Raw genomic sequence first — 20,376 nt, forward strand, 5'->3', positions numbered from 1 at the left:
AATTTATTTTCAACATTTTGAAGAGTTAAAATAATTGCAATTTCGTGGGGAAAAGAATAAGGAGAAGGGATATAAATAATTCTAATCATCTAGCCCCAAGTAGTTAGCAAAGTTTGTTAATTTTTTTTTCCTTTAACAATAAGACTCAAAGAAGAGAAAAACTTACCTGATTGTAGTCATAGCCATTTGAATCGAGCGTTCCAATTTGATATTGTTCCTCAACTTCACGACATGCGGCTGCGGCACAATTACTGAGTGAGTGCAAAAGTTCCCTTTTAACACCCCTTAGTCCTGCCCGGGAGAAAAATTCAATTACAAACCTTCCCCTTTGCGCCAATTTTTATTAGCCAATTTCCACTCACCATCATTCAATTGTGATGCATTAGTTCGTAAATCATTTGTGAGATCCTTGAGACGTTCGAGATTCCCTCTAACCTGCGGCAGTGTTTGTACAAAATCATTGAGCTGTGTAAGGGAAATTGCATTTGAGGCCTCATCCAGCCTCGTCATTGTCACCGTGGCCGTCTCATTGAGCATTTGATGCAGATGATGGGACAATTCATTGTAATTTCGCACGAGTAAATGATTTATCTCCCCTGATGTTGTCTTCAGGAACAACCGTGTATCATCGACAGCCTCCTTGGCAGACGTTGTGGCATTCTCAACACCATGCTGCATATAGCTGTTTGTTACAAATGCCACCACAACACCAAAAACAATTCCCGTCCCGGCACAAATGAGGAATAAACCGAGGAAGACACGACGGCAAGTGTCGTGCTTCTTGTCAAATGGTTGAGATCGTCCACCACATGCTCCAGCACAGCGGCAACAGCAGAAGCAGAATCTGCAGCAACAACAATGAGAAAATAAAGAAAAAACTCGCGGTTAGAGTTAACCGGAAATCCACAAGACATGTATAGCAAGAGAGCATAAAATACTCTTCTCTTACCCAACAATTGGCGTGAGAACAACGATGAGAGCCGCCAGGGAGACAACTACCAAAATGGCCCAATAGTGCTTTGCTAAATCACCATATTCGTGATTTTGCACTTTTGGCCCCAAAGCAACACTCCGATCTGATACAATGATGTAACCTGTGTACAAGGAGAAAATCCATTTATAATACCCCAACCAACCAAAAATACTCTACTTACAATAGAAAGTGCCAATAAAACGGAAAGTTTAAGTGTATACATATTGAAATGAATCAGCAAAAGAAAATCAATCAGGTGATTGTCATTATTACCTATATTTTTTTTCTAATAACCTTTGGTGGGATTAAATGAATCAACTTATATCCCAAATAATTTTTATTTGTTGACCTCTTTGGATTATAAGGTCAATTTCTATATATAAAACTCTATCTTCTTGTAAAAAAAAATTACTTCCTTATCATTTTCTACTGAAAGATTCCATAATCAATTTCTCAATTTCTTGCTCTCAAACCTAAAACACAAAATTTCTTCAAAAATATAAAGAGTCAAATATCAAAATTTCCCTTCTTGTCTATATAATAAAGAAAGGTCTGTTTGTTGGTAATCAGTCGTGTTCGGCTATACAAATCTACACCGTTTGACCGATCGTGATGAAATTTGGTACAGAGGCTCCTTATAACAGGCGGTTTCGAGTGGCCGTATCCATTTTCCCCCCAAAGCCCCCCTTCAGGTAGCCCCCATATAACTCTCATGCAATTTTTGCGAATTTTTGAATTTGGCGCCCGAAATGTTGTATGAAAATGATTTCTTCTCTTTACGATTTTTTTCTTTTGGGTTTGATAAGTGGCCCAAATATACTTATATACTTATAAACCATCATAATTTTTTTTTCTAAAATTTGCGCGAAGCGCAACAAATCCCCGCGAAGCGGGGCGAGGTAAATTGGAGCGAAGCGACAATTTACCTCGTAATTAAATATCCTTCTAATCAGCATTTTTAAAAATATCAACAGAAGATTTCCAGAGAAGTGAAAATCATAAATTACTCCATTGTATATAATACAGATCAGGCGAGTAATTAATACTGTAAACTATATAATATAAAACAGACAGAGAGACACTGGGTAGGTGTTTTAAATGTGTAAATATAACTTATTTTATCTTGATCTTGGGGTATTTGTTTACATAACACACTACACATAACTTTCTTGCCGCCCAACATGAACAACAAAATACTATTGGATGGGAAATAGGGTCAAACATCAGTTGGAAATTCACTTTTGACCGCCCTCCTTCTTATTCCGGGAGTAAAACTTCTTCAAGGAAAGAGAAAAAAAAAGTTTGTCCTTGCCAATGTTTTTGCAAATTTTATTGAACTAAATTGTTCATCCGAGACTTCATTTATAGGTATATATTGCTCTAGAATTCAAGAAATGAAATGCGTTTTGTGGAATCGGAATAATGGGAAAAGTTTATGCAAACATGAATTTCTCAATTCACATTGGAAAATTTTCTATACATTGAACTCCCTGCTGAGAAATTATTCAACGGATACATTTAAATGAAAAAAAAAATGGGATAAAAAGGAATTTTTAATATAAATTATTGCCTTTAAATTTTAACAGATTAATTTTAAATTTTCAAAGAATTCCGTGCTCTTTTTAGCTGTCGAATCTTTTAGGAAATGTAAAGAAGGATGTAATAAATCAAAATCAATGAGAAACCATTACAAATTGTTGTAAAAGAAAAGGGGGAAGAAGTAAATTATTTGACTTGTTCCACATGAATATTTTACTTGATTAAACTGTGAGAGACGACTGAGCAGGGGCTATTAGCAAATTTTATTGATTTCGAGCACCTCTGAGAGATTTTCTCATTTTCCTCTCCATTTTATGTAAGATTTAGGTCACTAACCTAAATTATTCTTGGCATGTTCTGTACGTAAAATAAAGAGATTTCAAAATGAAAATTTATCTGCAATGCAACATTCACTAAAATTCCCTTTATGTTGCAGAAATTTTGCTCCGTCTCTCTCTCTCTCTTTTTGTCCGTCTGGAGCTTCCTAATTAATCTTGAAGCTGCTTCTGCAGCCAATACATAAAAAAGGGACATAGCATGAAAAATAAATTGACATGGCCACAATTTCTCTATATATATTTATCAATTGCTGAACAAAAGAGATTGTTCAACTTTCATCAGACACACAATTTATCCACAAGCCGCATGCAATCAAATTTGTTGGCTTTTGAACATAAATTCCATAGCGGATGGTGCTCAAATGGAGGCTCTCTCGCGCTAGCAAGTGTCGCTGAATGCTAAAATATCTGGCTTGAATTCTTTTTCTATATGCATATTGTATATAAATGTATAAAATGCATTCACATACAAGTTGCATGTGCAATAAATTTCAATATTTCCCTCAATATATATGTAATCTTGCAACGTGCTATGGCGGAGAAACTTTTCATTTCCAATATTTAACCATTGTGCCCTATGACTTATTTACTTGCATTCTCTCAGACTCTGCGCTGCACACTGAGCTGCAGTTAGTTCAAAGTTATAGTTTTGAAATAAATTTTCTTATGAAAATATTTAGTTGAAATTTTTTTAGACAACTAGTACTCTCTCTCTCGTTAACCCCTTATTAAATTTCGTGACATTTTCAGTGTCATTAATCGCACAAAATAATTAAAGTCACAGCCCCTTTAATAATCCACTTAAAAGACTTGAAAGAAAAAGAAACTTGAGAGTTGAAATTGACTTTTCTGTCGTTGCAGAAGTGGCTCAATGCTGTAAATTAACTTCTTTTAAAGAAAAGAAGTTAAGAAAGAGGCAAATATTTCGCAATTGTGCCAAATGTGACGAATCTTTAATTCACGCCAAGATGTAATTTTGATTAGGATTGCATTTAATATAGAGGTAGAGTATATTAAAGGGCAATAAAGAGAGAAGAAAACAATCATAAAGTATTACAAGTTCCTGCCCTAAAACACCCATAAAATACATTCCGACTAACATAAATATTTTTCATTTCAATGACAAACTCAAAGAATTGAATAAAGCAAGGAAAATTCATTCATTGTCTCACTTAGAGGGTTTTTTTTTCTCAATACTTTGTAGCTTATTTTTTTTTCTTATTTTCTGTTTTGATTTGTTGTTGATGAACAAAAAAATGAAGGCATTGTGCTTCGCTCATTAGGCCGTGAGATAAAATTATATGGGCCATTTCTTTGGCGAAGAAGAAGATGAAAAAAAAACGACTTCGCTTCAAAGCATACACAGCGTGTTCTTTTAATTTTTTTCTTACCATCATCGCCTTCGTACTCTGAAGAAATTCTTGTGTTGAAAGCAAATAGAAAGAAAAATAAAATCTCTGACTCATCAATGTCGATTTTTTTTAAATTTACTATCTTCTTGTCTTTTATCTTTAACAACAAATTGCTAATTGGTGCTGCTAAATTAGTCTCAAATCAGCAAAAGTGGTCAATTGTGAGGCAGCAAACAATACCCCAATCGCAATTTTCTTATCAATTTCTGATAAGACAAGGTGTTTTTAATTTTCTATTTTTTGCAAATTCGGAAATTCTTCAGATTACGTGGGAAAAGAAGTTTTTGTGATTTCATAAATCAAACATTCGAGGAATTTTTTTTCTGTTTTTTTTTATGGTCATAAATTGTGCCAAGACAATAGGTGATTCTCTTTATTTTCTTTTAATCTTCCACTTCAAATAAATTGAGATAAGATTGATAAGACGGAAGAGATTGAGGGCTTGTTGTCTTGATAGCAAAGTGGGAATTTTTTTTTTGGCGAACGTCTTTCAAGAAAGTGGAACTGCATGAGTCATTTTATGACCATTTCCCGTGAATAATGACAAAAGGGGAATTTCTGAATGTTTTAATTAAGTCATCGTTTAAATTTAAGATAATTTCTGATTGAAGCTAGATGATATTTTATATTTTCTTTACTTGTTGAGGATTTTCTTATTTTTTTAATCTTATTCTGTAGTGAAAAATAAATATCAACTTCACTTCAGGTGGTCAAAAGGTTGTGATTAGAACTTCTGAGCTATTTTCTGGACAATAATCTTCCTGGAAAATTATTGGAGTTTTTTTAAGAGAAATAAAATCCTCCAAATTTTATATTTTAGAACATTTCTGCTAATGAATTATGATTGTAGTCAAGCTATAAAGAATATCTGTAAGCTGTGTATGTTTACAGTAATTCTGTTAATAATTTCTTAACGGATTGGTGGTTTTTCGCGCTTCTCTGTGCGACTCTTCCTCATCCACACTATCACCGCAAAGACAAACCGTGAAATGATAGTGAATTGAAATTACGGTAAACAATGACAACTTGCATTTTCTTCACCATAACATCTCTTTCTTTTCTCCATTCCTAACGGAAGCAACAGACGCTAAAATTGTCCATCATCATAATCTTCATCATTCAGTGGGGATGGGAATGAGTCAAGTTCAGGTTTATGTGGAAGTAGTTTTGGCTTTTCTTTCAACATTTCTTTGATGCAATTGTTGCGTCTTTTAGGCGTGAAATTTTTCAGTGACATCGAACTTTAAATAAAAATTTCTGTCTGTGGAAAGTCACGGGCAGGAGGTTTCCTCGACAATGGATCATTTTTTTTTAAAGTTTTTTCTGCAAATTATAACGAATGTTTGGTACCACCTAATTTATATATCCGCTATATTGACACAATTCCATCAAGATATGCACCTCCCTTGTTATGTTTTACCTGGCGGAAAGAGTTTACAGTTTCACCCCAAGAGGCAACAATTTGTAATTATAGCAAAAAAAAAAGTCTGCAGAAGCACCTGCTACAATCAATTGATTTCACGTAGTCGCACGTTTGCAATAAATTCGAATTTCTTCTCAACTGCAAAAAGGCCGCCCTTTTATTGGTTTCTTTGCGGTATTCTCTCAAAGGAAAATTCTTAATCTTCTTTAGCCGCTGGGAACATTTTTTGCTGTTGTTTGTTTAATTATTAAATTTTACGAAAGTTCGTGGTCTGTGCAACTTAATTATCTTACACGGCAATATATGAGTGTCATAATGCAATTATCATGTTAATTGAGTCTCCCCACACACATATGTACGTTGGAAGGGAAATTCCATACTTGTGGGGGCGCGTGTTAAATGAACCAATGCTTTTTCCCATATTTTAATTAATTACCTTATTAAAAGCTACAAATAACACTGCCTGTATTACATACAACAATGCGGTCTTCTACATCTATATAACTTTAATGCTTATATGTTGTCTCCGTGGTGGTACAGTGTAGTAGATTATCTCTCTTCTGCCCGCAGTAGAAGAAATGGGAACACGCAGTGCATGTCATAAGATGTGGTGTCAAAGAGAGACATATAAAAGGAGATTATTTAAAGAAAACTTCCATAGCATGAAACACGTTTCAATGAGCCCCATATTTCCCATCTCCTCTCAGTTACTTCTCCCAGTAGAGAGAGTCAACAGCTCGTAATGGCAATTGATGATGAAATCACTTGACTGCTTAATGTGTGGCTTTTTATTTCTTTATTTCTCATCTTCTATGGAAAAAAAAACCCTCAATGAACTTTATGTCATCTATGCATCAACCATCAAAAGTTTTTCATTCTTTTAAATGTCTGCCGCAGCTCATCAAAGCATATAAAGAGAGAAGCTCCCAATTAATTTAGATAAACGAAGAAAATATCTCTCTCTTTCCGTAATTCCTTCTTAGAATAGAAAATGACGCTGTGGAAGTATTTTAATGTTTTATATTCGCTTGTAAAGGGAATTTTTTTTTCTTTTTAGAAAAATTCTTTTGTGAAAAGCAAAATTCTTTTTATAGAGATAGAAAAATGATGTTCCATCAAACACTCATCTTTGTTCACCCCAAAACACACAAACACTGCGGTTATTCATATGATGGAAGCCTTAACTTCAAACTTCATGGAATTTATGGCAAAATGTATATACGGATGGAGATGCTAAACAATTCTTTTTTATCTTCCTTATTTTTTTTTCTGTGTGTCGTCATGCTGTCTCTTGCGATGCATTCCTTTACGGAATATTTATCTTTCTCTGTCTGAATTATTACGCATATGCAAAATTTATGTGTCAAGTAAATTTTCATTTTCAGGATATGCGCAGAAAAGGAAGGATATTTTGTTTATTTCCTTCCCTTTTCCAGTTCAAAGCTTTGCATTTTGTTGTATTAAAGAAGATAAAATTATATAAAAGTTTTAGTTTTCACTATAAAGAATAATAGAGAAATTTTAAAGAATCCGTGAGATTTTAGCCATCCCAACGTAATCTTCCTAGTTCAACTACAGAGCTGGATTATTTTTTTGCATGAAAAGATAAGTTTTAGAACTATATTTAAAATACTTCAATAAAATTGCAAAACAAGCAAGAAAAAGTCATAAATTTAGCAAAATTTTATAACTATTAAATAAAGTGATTCATAAGAAAAAAAAATTATTTTTTAAACAATTTCTCACTATCAAAAGGAAGTTGAATAAAATTTGTTTTCTGAAATAATAATGTATAACCTATCAGAACTAACTTCCCGTTTAATAGAACCTTCCATTTCACTTTAATCGCGATAAATTTGTATAAACATTATATTAAAGTGAGTAATGAAGAAGATTAAATTGTAATCACTATGAATTATATATTATTTTGCAATTTAACACCCTTCATATCCATTCATTATACTATCTAATTTGCATTTTATTGTAAAAACCCACGCTATATCGTGTTCTTATCTGACACTCTAAATGTGGATATTACTTTGGGTATAGTTGATGGTTTATGTAGGAATAGAATAGAGTAAAAAGAACAACTTACCTTCGGGTAATGCATCGGGTCCAATAAATAAATCCAACACGCGATTTGTGATGTCATACATGGGTGCCATACCTCGTGCGTGATAACCCGTTGAGCTAACATACGTGACATTTTGTTCCCAATTGGAGAAAGATGTCTCCTTGAAATCCAATATTCTCGCTACATCCTTGTGAGCATCCTTTGTGGCAATCACAGCAAATGGTAGTGAAAACCAGAAGAACAGTCTTGCAAAATGATTGAGTCTCGCCATCATTGCGTGCTTGTTTGTGCTCCAAAAACACTACTGTGTGAATTTCTCCTGTGAAAGAAAAAGTTCAGAGAGAGAGAAAAAAAAGAACATTAGCACGGCATCCGCATTGAGAGTAGCCTAAATGCAATAATGGTTTTATTTATTTATTTTTCGCAAATATCCGGACATATTCTGGGGTAAATGGCGTGCGCAGGAGGAATTCCAGCAGAACAGACAAATTATTGTCTGTGGGAAAACACCGTATACATACACACATATTTGGGTCCCCCCTTTGCGGCGTTTGTTCCTCCTCCCCCCCCTCACACATGAATCATATTTTTGTCACATTGGGGGTGTATAGAGCAAGAGAATGGTAATAATCATAATCATAAAAGGCCGTATCATCAGTGAAATGTTAAGGGGGACCTACAGAGGCACGTCAAAGTGGGTGATTGGGTCAGTTAGACACAATGTCGTCTGATGGGTCAGGAAAATATTTATACTGCAAAAACCCCATGTACTGTGTGTTACAGCATGGAGAGAAAGCAATATACAAATATGTTCAATATAAGAGGCTGGCCCCAAAAATGCCATTTCACACACTTCTTTACCTAAAAATATGAACTGCAAAGGACCATACTGGGCGTTTTTTTTTATCCCTTTTATTTATCTATCCACCCAACATTGATATATGTATGTATGAAAATGGTCACATCATTACCTATCGATTTACATCGGCCCCACTGGGTACAAAAATTCACCACCATCTAACATTATATAGACGATTGAACTTTGGGATAAAAAGACCAAAAGGAGAACCCATTGAAGCTTGTAAAAAAATCAGAACAGAAAATTCCCAAATTACCTTCAAAGAATTTTCTCAGTAGAAAATTAAAGAGAGAATTTGTGAGTAAATAGATACCGCTGTTGCAGTTGTAATAAAAATCCTATATGCGTGTTGAGGTGCAACATTAGATGATTGTTTTACATACACTACATTGTAAAAATGTAGATTCGCATTGAAAAAAAACTACAAATAATTTTTTTTGTGAGATTCGAACACGCAAAGACGGGAATATTAACGATTATGATGCTATAAATTGAATAATAAGGAAAAAAAGATCTTATTGTAAGTAGGTAGTACAAAAATAATATTTAAATAACCCAGCATTAGTCCTTCAAAATTACATGATTGAAATTCATAAAACAAAAAATTAGGCAATGAAAACTGCATGAAAAGATGAAGAATAATAATGTTCTAAAAAAAACCATAAAATTCATCGTTAAAGGATCCTTACTGCCTCCCTCAAAAAAAATCTGACCCACAAATGAAGAAACTAATTAAAAAGCATGATAATTCATAAAGAGTGTTGCTGTAATTATTTCTACGAGTGTTTTAGGAAGACACTCTCTCACATAGAACAAACATAGCATAGAGCGAGTCAAACGCACCCAGAGGCTATTTACATGATGTCAGTTCAATGACATTTTCACATTTTAATACGGGTCCCCTATACACATTTTAATTCATCCCACTGTTGGTGGTAGCTCCATACATATTGGGGCAAAATCCACAGAAGGGTTTTTAATACATTAACATGAGAATATACTACACAGCATAGTTGCATACATAACAAAAAAAATCAATGAACTCAAAATGCAACAAATGTACCCCACCAGTAGCAATTAAGGAATGAAAAATAAATTCAGCTGTGCATTTTTCTCTCTCTCGTCTTGGGAGTTAGAAAAAATAATACCTACAGCTGGAAGTTGAAAAAAAAGAGAGAAACATTAGCAATTAAGATGAGGTGCTTGAGATAGATGCAAGATTATATTTTTTTTTCCTACTATTAGAACTTTTTTTTTCACGTAACATAAAGAACCTTTGTTTTAGAGAACTCCATAAATATATGATTTTTTTTTTCTCTCTTCATAATTTCTAATGTTTATGTTGGTTTATGGAGTTTGCAAGGGGTTAAAGAGAGAAGTGAGGTAAGTGCAAAACCTACACATTTTTTCACGTAATATGTTGCTGACAGCAATTGCCAAGTTATAGAATAAACAAACTCCGTGCGGAGATTAGCATTCATTATTAGGCATTTCCTCTGATAGTGTCTTATGTGAGGACTTTATCGCCAACATGCTATCACACACAATCCACCTCTTATCGTATATTTATTGTGAATTACAAGACCTATGACTCAATAAATCATTACTCAGGGAATTAGAAAGGTGTTTCAGATTGCTCAAATGATAAAATATCTTTTTTTTTTTCTTCTTCAAAGGCCAATTTAATAATTGAATCTCAATTACTTTCAATCAATCTTGAGGAACAAAAAGCTTCAAGCTTTTGCGAGAAAAGCTCCATATATATAAATTCAATTTCCTCTCCAATAAAACACATGCGTCAGTGATTTTATATTGTACTACCTTTAGTTAGTTTAGAAGTATTGTGAAGGTGACCTTTATAAAAACAAATTAAATTAAATTGAAAAAGTATCCAATTCATGTTATCAGCACCCCATGTTTCTCTCATAGAACAAGATAAAAACTTCACGTGTGTCGTGACGCTAAAAGACCGCAAAATATGCGATGATTACCTCAGCAAGAAAATATGGATTTTTTTAACAGAACTTTTATGCAAAAGAATGAGAGATATTCGTGTTGCTGTGAAAACACAAAGAATGACTAAAATGGTTTGTTTTCTTCCTTAAATTGCCCAAAAGAAATGAAAAGTAATTTTCATTAACATTGTCTGTCTTTCGGACGTTGCGTTTACACATTTTTATTTATTCTTATTCATTTTTTTTCTTCCTGAACTAGACCTACATTTTCGTGTGTCTGTGGTAAATAACTTGTGCTGAATAATAAAATTTTCCACGTTACTTTTTTTTTATAAATTGAACATTTCGATGAAGAAATTTTAATTATTTTTGTAGGCACAGAGGTATACATTCTCCATGTACATCGACCTTCTTTTAAATGTGGGCTCATCTTTCTCTCACAGCTGTTTCACTCAAAGCAATTACAATAACCTCCTCGTATAATAATTCATTCATCTTTTTTTGCATTAGCACCAGTGCTGTCACAACTTATAATACCTCGTCGTGTCATAGGATGCAAATGAGCAATGAGAAATTCAACACCGTGTCTATACACACCTATGTAATAAGCGGATCTCTTCATCCCACGTGTATCGAATTCATTTTTTGGAGGGACCCAACAATTGGTTGAGTGGAAGAGTGTGAAATTTCATATTTAGAGCAACAATTTCTTATTTTTTCCTCTAAGTTCTAAAATTATTAATTTAGAATTTTATTTTTATTTTTATTTTTACTTTATTTTAGCTAATAGAATAGAACACATTAAATAACCTAGTTTTAGAATGAACAATATTAATCAAGAAAATATATCATTTACATAAACTTATAACACAATACAAGGCATACAAGTACATAAATCAACGATTTAAAATTATAAAATGCATAGACAACAAAGAGAAAATAATAAAAAAAAAGAAAATTATATTTATTAATGGCATGCAAAAGAAATCAAAATAACAATTTCATTACGTAAATTTTTTGGACCAAAAAACTCAACATTGACATACAAAAACTTAACATATCATAAACATAAAAATGATTGTTGCATCATCAATGATTTTCTCCAATAAAAAAACCTGGTTTTTTTCTCTTTCTTTGAGCAGTTTGGGGGGGTAATGAAATAAAAAGTAACAACGTTTTAAAGTCAACACGTGGGATGGCATTAAAATTGAGGTTTAGTGTATTAGCAATAACAGGAAGGTATAAGTCCCTTAAAAAAAGGATCAATAAAAAAAGAAATTTTTATGAATATTATAGGAAGTAAAATAAATGTTTGGAGTCCTTATAAAAGAGTCTATTTACCAATATTTATTGAAGATTTATATTATAGAAGATTTAAATTTACTTTCTAACTTCCATTCCATGATTAAAGAAACATACAAATCCAATGAATTTAGCAAGTAAGCTCCAGCATAACTACATATAGCAACATTTTTATATCATATTGTAATAAAACTATAATTTCCCACTATCTTTGTTCAAATGCTGATGCCAAAAGAACAAAACAAAAAACTCCCAGAGCGTCCAAGAAAATGGAATGAATGAAAAATGAAGACAACAAGTGATTGCCGACAGAGTGGCTGCGCGAATAGATAAATAGCCACTTCAAAAGACAATCTCTCTCTTCTACCACATTGATAAGAAAGTCAAATATAATCAGGATGTCAGCATTCCGACAAATATTGAGCTTACTGTTGGTACACAAAAGTGCAGATTTTTTTTTCACAACTTAAATATTTATTTACAATTTATTTTCTTTGCCAATTAACCGCCATTTCCGGACTTTTTTTTTGTTCTTAAACCTATCAAAACTATTTGAAGACTGTCTGAAAAGCTTTTTTTTATTACCATTCTTCTTCTGAAATTGTTATATCCGCTGCACAGAAGCCACCTAAACATTAGCTAAGAATTTACACATCATGCTCCTCATTCATTGATGGTTTAAATAAATATTTACATATCATGCCTCTTATCGTCTCCGCGTGTATACACCGCCACACAAAAAGATTTTTTTGCCAAGTTTATCTTTCACAATTTCTCAATAACATTGGCACGCTTGGCACATTCTCTTCCCCATTCATTCATTTTATCCAACAGAAACATTAAAAATTTTCATCAGTGTCTTCAACTAATTTTCCCACAATTTTTACAAAAAAAAAGAACCATACTTTTTAACAACAATTTAACAATAAAATGTGAGGTATTATGTGGAAGTTGTAGGTTATATCTCAAAATTAGGTCATAAACCAAAACTTTATAAAAAGCTGCAAATTACTACGAGTACGGAGAATGCGGAAGTTTAATCTCTGAAATTAAATGTTTTTCATTCACAAAAAACATAAAATGTGTAAAAGAATTTTACATTGAAAGTAATTAAAAATCTAATTATAAAATACTTTTTTGTTGGATTAATTCCGACCAAAACATTTCATTGTGCAGAGATCGTTCCTCTAAATTGGTTGTTGTGATTTTTTTTTTAATTTTCAAAGCTTTTTCTTCCCTTAAAATTACTTTTAAAGAATTTAGAATAAAATAAATCAAATTTGGATAAAAAAGAAATAAACAAATAAATCAGTGGGCCTCAGACAATCCTTTCACAATGTAAATGTTGTGGGATTGCTTCTTGATTGAAACATCCAATTTTCTATTTCTTCCCTAATCTTTAAAAAGATAAAGAAAAAAAAGAAAAATATGGATTTGCAAAAACTAAAATTCAACTGAACATAAATTGCTTCTGTACATAGCATACAAATTCATGTTTCTTTTGATTTTCTTGCTTCCCTTCCAAGAATAAATCAACTTCAATTTATCACACTGTCCAGAATTTTTTTTTGACTGCTCACTGTTGTGCGGCAACGAAGAAGTGAACCAAGATTTGTTTTTTTTTGCTCATCTCTTTAGACAAAAATTCGCCAAGTGAATACTAATGGAAGGGAACAAAATGTAAAAAGATGAATCATTCTCGCGGTTGGGAGGTTTCGTTTAAAATCAAATCTCTGGGCGAATTTGCCGTTGGATACAAAATACCTATCTATGAACTTATGACGCATAAACGAGTTTCTATACGCTTAAAACTCGATGATAAAACTAAAACTCGACTGGAGATTCTCACAATTTGCAATGCACGCGATATTTCGTATAGCTCGCACAATTGTCAGATAAATTCCCCATGAGGAAAATTTATGCAGAATTTTATTATTTTTTTTTTTTTTTAGAAAACAATGAGTTGAGGTCTTTTCTCTGAACTATATAATAAACATTAAAATATTTTTTTCCCTGAAGCTTCTCTTATGTTGCGCATGAGTTGAGGGACTGTGAAAAACGACGGTAATAGGATTATGTGATTTTTATTTTATCCCATCACTTATTTTGCTCTCTTTTATTTTTCATAACACTCTTCCCATATAAATTTAAGCATACGCATAGAGAGAAGATTGCTCCATATTCTCATTTTATGCTACCATATTGTACGTCTAAAGTTTATTGTGATACAGTTGATGGTTTTTCTGTCATCACAGAGGTAGACCTTTTGCAATCACTTCGGAAGCACCAATTAATTGGATTATAATGCTTTTTAGCTCTCTCTCTCTCAACCTATATTTTATTCTCTTCAAGTTAAGGCGTGTTATTTGAGATTAAACCTTTAATAGTGCTGTCAATTGAAAATAATCAGAATGGAAAATGTCAACAAACTTTATTTATTTGACGGGCTTATTTATCAAATTAAAATGTAGTGAATAAAAAATAAATTAGAGACTTTTATGAACTAAATAATTTTCCATTTAACATCTTTACAAATATATTTTAAAAGGATCCTTTTTGAGATTAACAAAAAAAAAACGAATTTCATATACATTTTGTTTTCTTTTCATTTTCTCGCCTCTTAACACCATTTTCATTCACTCAACTTCTTTTTCGCCCATTTGGCAAACACTCTCCACCATAAAATATATATCGCGACCACTTGCTAATCAAGTGAAGCAAATTGGAGTACTTTTTTTTTCCTTAAGAACTTGGACTGAAGATGATGTTGTATAAAAAAAAACTGGAACACTCAACCATGCGCAACGTTCCCTCATCATGATTTCCTCTCAACCAGTCTGCTTATATACGAAAAAAAAATTCCTTTCTTCGAATTTTCTGTGAAGTTTTGAATTATGAGAACCTCGCACAGGGTATGCTGAAAATTATGTCTCGCATCATACCAACAAATGATATCTATCTCCAACCCAAAAAGGTAGAGGCATTAAAAAAAGAATCTCATTTTACATATAAAAGATTCACCACCATGTGTGTCGTCTTCATGTTAGGAAAATACAAAGGGGAAAAAACGACGACATCTCTCATTCATCCTGCAAAATTCATGATCATGACAAAGAAATCCGAAAGCATTTAGGAGTTCACACGAAGAAGCTAAAATATTAAATTTTGCGACTCTGAATGACAAATTTGGAACATGAAATGCGAATTAGCATCAAGTTAAATTTGCACAAAAGGACGAAACTTCCTTCGACGTGAATAATTTACAATCTATCCATCATAATCTTGACTAAATCACATTTCTGTCATTGACTTCTACATTGAACTGCTACCAGCAAGAACTTCGATGAAGAAGTTCATCGAAATTCTTTATTATATTTTTGGATGCATTTGCTTCTTGGGATGAAGAATTTCAATTCTTCTCCTATTAATTGTAGATTTATCTATTAAACTAATAATCTTATACAATATGTATACCCTTGAGTTCATCGTTCTCAATTGAATGCAATATGAATGACCTTCGAATGAACATAGTAATCAACATTATCGAAAATTTATGCTTGTCGATGTAAATAACAATACAATGTTATATACAAAATGCTTTACGTTATTTTACAAAATTCATTGATTAATTACCCAACATTTTTTTTAATTGCTGCTGAATGTGCGTAAACAAAAAAAATCGAGGGCAGATGCTAAAAAACGGATATTAGATTAGAATTATAAGAATGCGTGGAAAAAAATTGGAGAAGTTACTTCAATGCTTTAGATTTAACCCTTTATTTTCCAAGAAAAGTGAAGCAGTTGAGTTTATTTCTGGGTGAATCTCTTTTCGACTTTGGGTGTCGTGTTTGGGTAGGATTAAAAAAAGGCCAGGAAAAACACACAAAGAATTTACTTCCCGACGAGAGAGCTTAATCAATGGGGGTGTCCGTGGCAACACTACCCCTATTTCAGCGTACCCAATTAAATCCACATTAACCGATTCTGTGTGCAAAAAAAATGATTAAAGGAAAATGGGGGATGATTAGTTGAAAATTCCTTAGTATACCTAAATTAGATGGGTGTGGCCTTTTATTAATGTTAACCTCGTATGGCGTCTAATGCCAAATGAAAATGCCCAAGGAGTTTGTTGGGTATCATAATTGATGATCATCCACATGTTGGGGTATCTCCTTCCTCACATTTTCTTCTTCTCAAACAACACACATTCGCATCTTCTGTGCAGGTGAATTGATTCCCCTTGAGATTAGCAACGTTTGTGAAAATCAGTGACCGTAACATCACGCAATTACCTGCAATTTTTCAAGTGTACACGAAGAGCACATCTCGCACATTTATTCAGCACAATGTTTATTATACTATTTTATTTTTTCTTTTTTTTTCAATTCCCCTAAAACACAGGAGAACTATCAAATTGAATTTTTTAAAAGGTATTTGTGACCTTGTTCTGTGTGGGTCTGTCTGTCTGTCTGTAAATAAATTAGAAAGAAATCCTCATTTCCTTCCGTATTTCTTGACTTCCACAAAATTCCTATACCGTCATACAGTGTTTATTTATTCCTCAGGAGGAAGTGAAGCGCTTCATGGTGAAGATGTCACAGAGAGATAGGGATCTCGGCACCAAGTTATATGTATTGAATTTTAGGGGATGGAATTTAGTGAGACAAGTTTATTAAATGGACTAGGCCTTCTTCCCATACAGAGAAGAGTGTCTGTGCCAAAATTTACTTTGGCACATTTGCCAAGAAAATAAGCCAAAGTTTTTCCCAGGATACAAGCTCCATAGGGAAAAAGGTTGGACAATAAATATGCTATGTGCATGCAGTAGGAGTTTCAAACAACATAAATATAAATTAAAATGGAATTTTAAAAAAGTAATTTTCAAATGTAACCAAGTTTAAAGTTTTAAACGAATTTTAGCTGCCATTCAGGTTTCATATAAATCCCGAAATTTTGGTCATTTGTGTGGGCCAGTTTAGTGGGATAGTTATAAGTTATAATGCATTCAGTCCATAAAACATACTTCGTCATATAAACCTTATTTTCTATTTAGGTTAAAAATAATAATGCAATATTTAATTTTTTTTAATGAAATTAAATCTTTTTGAAGCCTTCAGGGATCTCTTGAAAATCTAAATAAAAAAGAAATTAGTCAAAAATATATGAATGGTTAATCTTCTACTTTCACTATTTCAAAAAATAAGAGAGAATCATAAATAAAAATCAGAAGCTGTTGCAATAAATTAGTCTTATTTTTATGACAGTTTAAAAGACTTTACGTTTCTTTCTTTCTTCTTCAACTTCATCTCATGTGACATATTTGAGTCATCTTTGGTTATATATATTCTTTCAGTTTTAGTTAGCTGTAAATACAACTAACTTACTATATATAGAAAGCCCCACTTTGTTGCCCTTTTCTGTACATTTTGTAGTGTATATGTATAGGGAAAGACGAGTACATTTCCGGTCATTATCTCCTCTTCTTTCTTTCTCTCTTTTTGTTTTGCTATTTCAGGAGGTTTTTTTTTATATGTACATTTCAGATAATTAAAAAAAAATGTATAGAATGTTTATCACGAGTTATTTTATCAAATAAAAACGTGTACTAATGGTGAGAAATTGCTGGGAAATTGTCCTGCAATTCAAATAAATCATTTAAAGTTAATTTCCTGTGTATATATATATTTGATTCTTTTTCTAACTCTCCTCAATTAACCAACACTCTTAATGATGTGATAAGGAGCAAAAAGTGATAGTTTTGCGCTGTTTGAGAGCCTCTCTCTCTCTAGTTTTATTTTTGGATGAGTGTTTTGTATACTTTTTGGTCATTGGAAAAATTTACATTGAATGTTTTGGAGTTTGAAAGCAAAACACAACACACACCAATGAAGGAATAGTGGATAAAAAAAGATTTCTCGCTTTAATGAGAAACTTAAGGTCTACATAAGAACAGAAAAAAACTTAAAATCTTATCCAAGATCGTTCTTTTTTATGCAAAACTTTTACTTTTGCAACGATCAAGAAAATTATCTCTGTATTAATCCAGTTTCCCCCCTCATTTGCACACATTTTCCAGATTTTCTGCATGATTTGCGGTGAAGTGTTTTGATTTTTCAGTAGCAGACATTCAATAGTGTTGAATGATAAGCCGCTGTACAGTGTCGACAGACTATATCTGAGCCGTAATTACTTCATTGAGGCAATTTAGTGGAGGTGATATTATTGTATCCAACTGACTAGCAGACATTGCTGAATTATCTCTGTGCAGCTGCGACTATTGTCACATAGTGTGGTGGTATGCTCTATTTACTCAATAAAGTCTCAGAATAAATTCTTTCCCTTTCCTCAAACTAATACGATGCAGAGGAATTTGCTTCAAACACCAATGCGGCTTCTCTTAAGCACAAGAATAACATGAAGAGAAGGGTTCAACCATCCCTCTCGAAATAAAAAAAAGAGAAACCCTTTTGTAATGTTTTCCCAAATCCTTCACCGAAATAACAAGTTCTCTCTACACTTAAGGGTCCCCTTTAGGGGGTTGATTTTTGGTGAAAAGTCTTTTTGGGTTATTTTTACAAATCAATGTAATAACATCTCTGTGTGACCCACTTTGACCGAGCAATTGAGCCTCTTAATTGACGACAAATCTGCAAAATAACTTTATATTTGTGATTTTCTTATCACTCAATTTGTCTCATTTTGCTTGTTTGATTTTTCCGCAGCTATTTAGCAAAATAATTACAGAGGATTTCCCAGAAAGGGAACGAAAGAAAATTGATAAAACATTATGTGGATTTTTCTTGTAATTAAGAGAAAATTTTAATCTCTTCTCTGGCATTACTTTTCACTTATTTTTTAGACAAATGTGAGCTTGAGAAATTATTTTTAGAAGCATTTCTTAATCATTTCTTGGGAAAATAAAATTTTAGAGAAGATAACTGATGAAAGTCAAGGCTTAAGCCCCTGGTCTAATGAGGCTCAAAGTATCTAAATTATTTTATTGAACTGACTAGCCTCACAGACTCTTCTAAATGCAATAAAAATTTTAAAGCTTTCAACCCTTTTCTATGAATTTTTGAAACTTTCTCGGACTGAAGACTTTAGTCGTAATTTAACGCTTCTTAAATAGTTTTTTTTAAGGAAATTAAGGGCTAAAGTCCTGAACTTAAAGAAGCTGTAAATCTCTGAAGAAAACTAATTTTGAGGCTCTAAAAGTTTAAAACTTTCTTCCCTTGAAATTGAACTTGATTAATAAAATAAAACATTTAATTAATTCACTAAAACAACTTTAATTAATAAAGTTTCTATTACAAAAAAAAAAATAACAAAACTTCAAAAATGAGATTTCCAACCAAATTAGCAAATTTTCCTGGCATGAAAATCCTTCCGGAAGGACTAGAGTTCACAGAGAGAGAGGTGTGTGATTGGAGAGATTAAGAGGGATGAGCCCTATTTGAGTTAATTCCTGGGCTTTGTTCTCCCCAAAACATCCCTAAATTGTGGGAGTTTTGGTGGACAAAGAAAATCAATGGAAAGGGGTCGTTGAACGGTGTGTGTGTGTGCTGTGCATTGGCCAGCCCTTCAAGAAAATGTCCCCCAATCCTCCCTTCTCAAATATACAGGAAGCTTCCCTAATCCAATCAATTGATGCCCAGACATGTTCCTGGAATCAATAGACAAATTTTCCCTGCTTCTGGGACATGGAGAACTCGTCCAAGAATACAATTTTGCATCACAAGGAGGATGAGGAACTCCTCTCATCTCTCCACCCAATAAAACTCACCTGTCTGCTTCTTTCGCGTCTTTGTTTACATCCACAGACGTTCTCCCACTGAGATTAAATGGATGCTGGCTGGTGGAGTCTCTTGCTTGGCTCTCTGTGCGATGGAAGATGCGGCAAAAAAAGTGGGCCACAAAGCGGAATTTTCAACTCCTCCAACGACAAAAAAGAAGAATCCCCCAAAATTTGCTGCCACAACAACACCCACCACCAGACACTTCCTTTCTCTCCTTCTGTGTCCTCTCTAACCACCAATCCCTGGCTCCAATGCCACTGAACACACTTTTTTGTGGTAGATGACTTCCCACAGCACGGATTGCACACAATTTTGGGAGGAAATGAACACTTTTTCACCCACTAAATTGGACTAAAAACTCGAGGATTCACCAACAAGCAGCGCCCTCGCCGACATCTTTTTCCAGACTAAACTTTTTATTTGGTGGAGTTTACCAAGTTTCTTCGGGGACACATTAATAAAATTCATCGTTCGGTTGTCCCAGATGTACCGCCTGAATCTCACGCATTTTATTGTGTGAGTTTTAATCCCTGAAGATATGGGACAATCCAATGAAATGTTTCTATAGAAAAAACACGAAACATAATGTTGCGTTTCCGCTCATACTCGCTAGGGGGCATTGCCGACGGTAAAGAAGTTAGCAAAAAAAAACCGCGAAAAATTACTTTCGTTTCACTCTGCGTTTTGTGGTGGTGTCAAAAAGTA

General features: G+C 33.2%; 1 protein-coding gene across 7 annotated transcripts in view; it reads right to left on the bottom strand.

Moving 5' to 3' along the window:
• LOC129793116 (prominin-like protein) overlaps positions 1-20,096 on the bottom strand; it is a 29,644-nt gene extending 9,548 nt beyond the window's left edge. For 4 of the 7 annotated variants that reach the window (XR_008750883.1, XR_008750881.1, XR_008750882.1 and 1 more), the window contains exons 1-5: positions 19,659-20,082; positions 7,781-8,078; positions 950-1,094; positions 363-844; positions 167-291 (exon numbers count right to left, since the gene is read on the bottom strand). Coding sequence is in view for 3 of the 7 variants with exons in the window: in XM_055832769.1 (XP_055688744.1) it covers positions 167-291; positions 363-844; positions 950-1,094; positions 7,781-8,033 (1,005 nt within the window). In the remaining 4 variants the exon portion in view is untranslated. Of the gene's footprint in view, positions 1-166; positions 292-362; positions 845-949; positions 1,095-7,780; positions 8,079-19,658 lie in introns of all 7 variants that reach the window. The other 3 variants (XM_055832767.1, XM_055832768.1, XR_008750880.1) reach the window with 2 other exon arrangements.
• Between the last annotated feature and the right edge of the window lie 280 nt (positions 20,097-20,376).

The sequence above is a fragment of the Lutzomyia longipalpis genome, chromosome 3, assembly GCF_024334085.1.
Source record: "Lutzomyia longipalpis isolate SR_M1_2022 chromosome 3, ASM2433408v1".
Taxonomy (NCBI): domain Eukaryota; kingdom Metazoa; phylum Arthropoda; class Insecta; order Diptera; family Psychodidae; genus Lutzomyia; species Lutzomyia longipalpis.